This window comes from Chaetura pelagica, unplaced genomic scaffold, assembly GCF_000747805.2.
Source record: "Chaetura pelagica isolate M959 unplaced genomic scaffold, ChaPel_1.0 scaffold207, whole genome shotgun sequence".
Lineage (NCBI taxonomy): Eukaryota > Metazoa > Chordata > Aves > Apodiformes > Apodidae > Chaetura > Chaetura pelagica.
In genome coordinates, this window is record NW_009953929.1 from 3,779,514 (window position 1) to 3,786,496 (window position 6,983).

Sequence of the window (6,983 nt, forward strand, 5' to 3'; positions counted from 1 at the left end):
GTCTGTCGGCGTGGGGAGGGCGCGGAGCGGCCGGGCTGGGGGCATCCCCGGGGCGGGCTGCTCTCCTGGGCGTTTCAAAGTCTCCTTCTTCGTGGAGTCTGTTTCTTGTCTCCTGGGGAACTTCCGCAAGCGCGGAGTTAACAGGCGACCTGACCAAAGTGTTGCATGTGTGATGCTGTGTTTTGTTTGGTTTTTTTGGGTGTTTGGTGTGTGTTTTTTTTAAGTAGCAGAGGTGGATGTAGGTATAAACTCGTTTTCCAGACCTTTTAATCCAGAGTTTCTAATACTTCTAGCGAACTTGCCTAATTACATGTCCTGTTTAACACACGTACAAAAAAATTCTGAAAAGTAAGGAGTTAATTTACCCGGTTTTGAAATCTGGAGAATATCTCTGAAAGCAGCCTCCATCGCTGACTAGTATTAGTGTTTTCTGGTGTCTTTAACAAATACAATATTTATTTTAGATCTTTGAAATGTCTTTAAAATTCTTCTATTTTATATCTATATCCAATTTTTAGTAGTGTGCCGAGTCATTCTAGGCAGCTGTCTTCTTGGTTGGGCTTGATATAGTATGGAAGGACAAATGACCCAAGATTTACACCTTGCTTTTGTAGCATGATTCTGCAAATCTAGTCGGTTTTTGGCTTAAACAGAAGTGAGACAAAATAGGCAGTGCTGTCATTTCTCCTACATATTTTTACTGATAACAGTCTAAGAAACAGAAAAGGCAAAAAGGTGCACTAAGAGTAGAAAAGGTGTAGACCAGACTGAAGTAGTGGGAGATTGACCTTTTATGTAAGCAAGTTTTGAAGATTGTCTGCTTTTATATAGTGAATAGAGGCTACCCTGGAAGTACAAAATCGGGTTCATCTGCCATGTAGCCATATTTTTAGGGATGTATTTCCTTGTTCTACCTATCCTGTTACAGAGTACTATAAAAAAGGCTTAAATGAACAAGATGTTACCCAGATAGGTGTTTTTAAAAAATAATTTATATTTTTTCATAACTAGACTGAAGGAGTGCTTTACATCTGAATCCAGCAGAAAAATCTGGTAACCATTTCTGGAGAACAAGCCACATTGTTAGAACATGAAACTTGATCGTTATTGACTTCAGTTTAGCAATTTCACGTTGACCCTGCCAGACCTGATCTGGCTCCTGTAGAGCCATGCGTCTGCAGTAACCTTAGGTTGGAGGCAGTGCCAGACTTAAGCTGGCAGTTATTGAAAGTTTGCTTCATTTTTTGCAAGGGAAGGAGGTGTTAGCTGGCTTCATTTTTTACTGGTTTAACTCCTTGGACCAATGTAGGCTTCAAGGATCACAGAAGTACAAGGGAAAGAAGAAAATAAATAAGCAAAATGCAGGTTTTACCTGGGAAGGGCAAGATTACAACGGTACTGTCTTAGATTTGCTTGAGCTTTAGCAGACTGACACCCCTAGGGTTATGATGCTTACCTTCCTGTGGTTGCAGTGGTTTCTGTCCTCAGCTCTCTGTGCTGCTTCTCTGAAACTGCAAATCTGAGGCTAGGATAGGAAAGCTGTTTTCCTAGTGACTACAAAGCCTGCCACAGCTTACTGCCTCATGTATTGAATTTACCCCAAATCAGTTTGTCTTGATGTACCATGATAGAAGTTGAAGTAGTTTGAATCTTCCCTGCAGCTTTGCCCTTAGGTGCTGTGGAAATAAAAATTACAGGAACAGACAAGAGGCAACTTCAGTGCCTTTTATCTCAGTAAGGAAAGGGCAACTGTTTAAGAGTTTCTGTCCTCATTTTTCTTTGTTACCTGAGAAAATGAGCAATGTCTGGGCAGATGAATCTAAAATAGAAATACTGGCTGTTTCTGGCAGAGAAAGTAAAAATACTCAAATCTGAATTCCTGTGGCACGTTATATTTCTGTCTTCTGGTATAATAGAGTCCAAATTAGTGACAGATAGGCCAGGTCTAACCTGAAGGATGTTTTTGTTTAACTCGTTATATTTTCTTTGGAGGAGATTTAAGATGTGTTTGCGTCCATAATAATTGAATACTTTTTTTTGTGCATGGTATGTGCTCACATGTCTGTGGCAGCCCATGTTAGGGCAGAGGTATTTTTCCACTGTATGTGTGTGTTACAATATTAAGCCTGGAGGTTGTCACTTTTATACCTTTCTGAGCCTTAAACCTGCCCTCAAGTTCTGTAACCTCAGACTGGAGTGTATCAAGATGATAAATATTTGGATACTGTCCAATATTATCAAATTGACCAATATGTTTGCATGTGTATGTCACTCCTGTGAAAATTACATGCAGATAATTATTAAGGAAAATTATTATATACAAAGTAGTAGAAGATGGAGGTTCTGGTGAGAGACCTACAGCCTAAAAAAATGAAAATTGTGTATTATTTCCTTAAAAGGATATGCTGACATCTGAAAAGCTAAGTCCTGTAATTAGGGTTTGGCTTTGTGCTTGCTCTGGTCTTAATATGCCTGAGTGCCTTGGCACAATTCTGCTAGTTGTTATATCTACAAAATGGCGAAAGCTTTTTTCAGAAGAAGTTATGAAAATACCAAAGCAATGGAAAATAAACAAAACTTGTTGGACAGTTTATAGTCCTCCTGATTGCTTTTAGATAGATATTTCATTGTTGTGTGCACTATTCTAATGTTTAGGAGGTGTTTTAGTGTTAAAGGGCTGAATGAGACATTAAAACTTGGGATTTTTACCTTTGTGAATTGGTTTTAGAGTTTATATTTTCCTCTGACAAACTATTCTTAAGATGGAATCCTGAGAATCAGATCGAGTCTTGTTCTTGTTTACTTTTAGATGCCTGTCTTAGATGTCAAGCTGAAAACAAACAAGAAGATTGTGTTGGTATGTAGTGATTTCATTCGCTTGTTTTTCAATTGAAGCTTCACTCAGTAGGGTGCATTTTAAACTTCGAAGGGAATACTGATTTTTTTTTTTTAATGCTCAAAAGTAAACCAGTGTTTTGTTCTATATTGTGTCATCTTTTTACATTAGTAATAGTCTGTGCTTTATTTTTGAGCACTAATAAAATTAGTTTTCACTTCAGACATGTTGTAATACAAAACAGCTTTAAATTTGCAGTCAACACATGCAACTGAGACTTAGAAGTTTCTCTCACCCAGAGCATAGCTGAGGAGAGAATAATGTACACTTTTGAAGTGGTTAGGAAAAGGCTACTTTTTTTTTTTTTTTTTTTTTCCTGAAGTGCATGCCAGAAGACAATGGTAGTATCAATAAAAAATCTCTATTCTGAAATAAACGTTTGTCTGGGTTAGAAAGCATATTTTTTGCCATTCATAATTCAATTCTAGTAGAGGCAATTGCTTGTTTGTTGACTTTTCACTGAGTTGGCTGTAATGCTGTTTAAACATAAACATACTTTCAATTACAATGCATGCAAAACCAAATCTTTATTACATTTAAATTAGAATTAGTGAAAATTGTCTCAAGAAGGTTTGCTTTCAACCTTGAAACCTTTCCATACCGTTGTTCTTTCTGTCTGTATTTTCTCAAACTTAATCCATTGTTGGTTTGATGATTGTTTTAACAAGAGTAGGATAATTTCCTGTTCCAGATATCTTAATTGAGTTGCTAAGTGTCCTATTTAAGACAGTCAGAGAGAAAGAAAAGTGTAATTTATGACACTTCTTTGATTGATACCCTTGTATTCCAATAAGGTTATACTGTATGAAGAGTGCCTCCTTGATATCATACATCCTAGCTAAAATAATGCATTTCAGATGAGAATTTGGTGATACCTGCTTGTGTGATAGTAAATCTGTAGCATTGGATATATTTTAGTACCGGGGAAGAGAAAGTGAAGAACTTAGTTCTACTTATTTCCTGGACAGAACTGATAAATGTGTTTATGCATTCACAGAAGTGTGTCATTTTACGCAAGGAAGTGAGAATATCTGTATTTCTTTTTCATAATTGGAAATAAAAGGGTTGATGACAGAGGACTGGTTATCATCAGAATGATCATAGCAATCCAGTCTCAGTTGATGAATCAGTGATGATCCATTTTGTCTCTAAAGCTTGTAGTGGGTCTAAACATCTGAGAAGGGTATTTTGGACCTTGCTGTAGGTGTTGACTGGACAGCTGAGTGTGACTAGAACATGTTCTTTCTTCTCTTTCAGTGGTTTGGGGAGAATGCAATCATTCCTTCCACAATTGCTGCATGTCCTTGTGGGTGAAACAGAATAATCGCTGTCCCCTCTGCCAGCAGGACTGGGTAGTCCAGAGAATAGGCAAATAAAAGCACTGGTAGTGGAGGTTTTTTCTCTTGAATTTGTTGAAATAGTGTACATCTTATGCCACTTGCCCAAACAAAAGCATGGAACATGTCAACTATGGTGTGATTTATTTAGTTTGTCTGCTGAAAGAACAGTGTGGTTTTGTTGGATGCTCTTTACTGTAGGAGGAGGCAATGGTCAGTCCTGCTGCAGATATTTCGACAAGAGAGAGACAAAGCACTGACAAATGTATCTGTTCCGATTTGAGAATTGATTGTATTGGTGCATGCAATTGTGGTGCTGCAGATTAGACCGTAAATACAGTTTGCTTAATGCTTTTGCATAGATACATGAATTAATTTGAAAGGGCAACCTTACCTGTAAGTCTGATACTCTGCATAGTTTACTGTCAGGATAAATACATTGTTTTCAAAGTAATATTGTATACAAGAACACAGTTGGTGAGTTTTTTAGAAACTTATTTAAAATCTAAAATGAATAGTATGTAAAGTATTGCTATGGGCTTTTTCCATCACACTAAACTAAACATTTCTAACTTAGGCTTTCTTTATGACTTCAGAAAATTTTGTTTTGTTGTATGTCTAAGTTTGTTGCTGTAATATAATATATTCTATACGTGATTTCTGCAGCCACAGTATTAAAATTTAACCTCGTTAATATTTTTTTAATTTATATTTCTATTAAAGATTATGGAGACATGTACTTTTAATCCAGATATATTGATATCTATTACCTGGAGGCATAAAAAATCTCGCTGGTTAGCTGACTAGTATAGAAAGCAAACAAAACTGATAATTTAAATATCCCAAGGAAAGCAGGTAGTAATAAAATCTAGGGAAAAATGTTAAATTGTGGTTTCATGAAAATTCAGTAAATAGAAATTTCTGAATCACTTTATTGGCTACAATATTTTGGAAGTGGGAGAAAGCATTGTTACGTTTTTGTGGAAATCCTCAATATGTCATCTTTTTAAAATGAATTGTGATTTTTTTTTTTTTCTTATAAATATTTAGATACTTGCCACTGTGTTTTCTCTAAATATCCAAAGTAATTACTGTTAATCTGAACATATTCTATGAGGTTTTTCTTTAGTATATGTAATAGAGGGGTTGAATGACTACTTTAAGTCTGTAACAAATTCAGGCTTAATAAAATTGTAATAAACCTGAGCAAAATTGAAGCAATATTGTATTGTGTTGTTTACTTCAAAGTTAACTATTTAAATGTTTAAGATTAATGCATTTCTCAGCAGATATGTTTCTATCTAGTTCTGCTGTTTTAAGTATGCTTAAAGAGGTTTATCTTCATTGTATAAAGTAGGTTCAATGGCAATCTTTGTGTCAATAATACATGCAGAATTTACTGGGTTTTGTGTTTGATGCTTGTAATCTTGTTTTTAAAATGTTTGGAATTTTTTAAATACAGATTTTTTTCCTCATTACACACTGAGATAAAAAATCCTCTGTGTCACTGTCACAGTATTTCTCATTGGTTGTTATTTTCCCAGATGTCTGTTTTAACATTGAAAACTAATATAAAGTGGATTGATAGTAGTAATGAAGTGCCTATAGCATTTACTTTGCAGTAGAGTATTTCCTCTTGGGTTTTTTGTTTGTGTAAAGGGGTTCTACCTAAAATGATTGCAGAAGAAAATCTGGTTGGATGTGGAAATAGTTTTTAGCTTTAGATGTTAAACTTTATCTTGTCTACCACCTATCTTCTCTAACAAAATTTGGTCCCCAGCTCAATCTTCTAAGCTCTTTTAATTCTATCTTGTTCCATCAGAGGACTTATTCCTTCACTTTGCTGTGGGTTATAGGTCAATATGGCAAGTACAAAAGTAATTTTCACCTTGCTTCCAGTTCGTATCATGTGCATGACAAGAGTAGATGAGAATTATAATTGTATAAAAAAATTTCCAAAGTGTTGGCTGGAACACATGTAACTCAAATGAAGTATTAGGAAAGTTAATTTTGAAATCAAAGCAGCTGATATTTGTCTGTACCTACGTGTGTATTTTAAGTATCTTATTAACCACTAATTGGAGGTTCATCTAGAATATAAGGCAGTGAATTTTAAGTCCTGCATATTTTCTCTGTGATTTAGAGAAGATTAGTGTAAGTTCCAGTCTTTCTATAAGCTTTACAGGAGTGACATTTCCTTCTGTTCCAAATCATACCCTGATATTCCGTTAGCAGAGGTGTTGTTTATACATACCCAGTTTTAATCCTGAATTTGTTCACTTCTTGTACATGCAAAATAAATCAGTTTTGCTTCTCACCCAAACTGATGAGTAGGTAACACTAACTTAAATAGCCATTATTGACTAGCAGATTAATGCCGATCTACTTCTCTATGCTGTTTAATAAATGCGGGACAGATCTGGATAATTCTAGCTAGAGTCTTCAGAAGTGACTGAAGTAGTGAATATGTGTGTGAAGATCAGATTGTTTCACTTGGATTTTTATAAAGTTCTGTTATTTTAGAGAAAGCTTGTGTTCCATAGAAATCAGGGAATCTTCTAACAGCAGAATTGCATTCAGAGCTGTGAATGGGTCTCTCTTATGCAGATTCCATAAGCATTAGCTGTTTTCTTGATTTGTTTGTACTTAAGTAAATTAGTATCTGCTTTCAGCTCAACTTCACCCTTAGGTCCCCAGCTACCACCTATATGTACTGCTACTCTTAATTCTGAGCTGTGGTAGCATTCCTG

The 6,983-nt window shown here is 35.6% G+C and overlaps 1 protein-coding gene across 1 annotated transcript in view; it reads left to right on the top strand.

Moving 5' to 3' along the window:
* Positions 1-4,272, top strand: part of RNF7 (ring finger protein 7) — a 14,685-nt gene extending 10,413 nt beyond the window's left edge. Inside the window, exons 3-4 of the mRNA XM_010001671.1 lie at positions 519-539; positions 4,154-4,272. Coding sequence (XP_009999973.1) covers positions 519-539; positions 4,154-4,272 — 140 coding nt within the window. The remainder of the gene's footprint in view (positions 1-518; positions 540-4,153) is intronic.
* Positions 4,273-6,983: the final 2,711 nt, after the last annotated feature.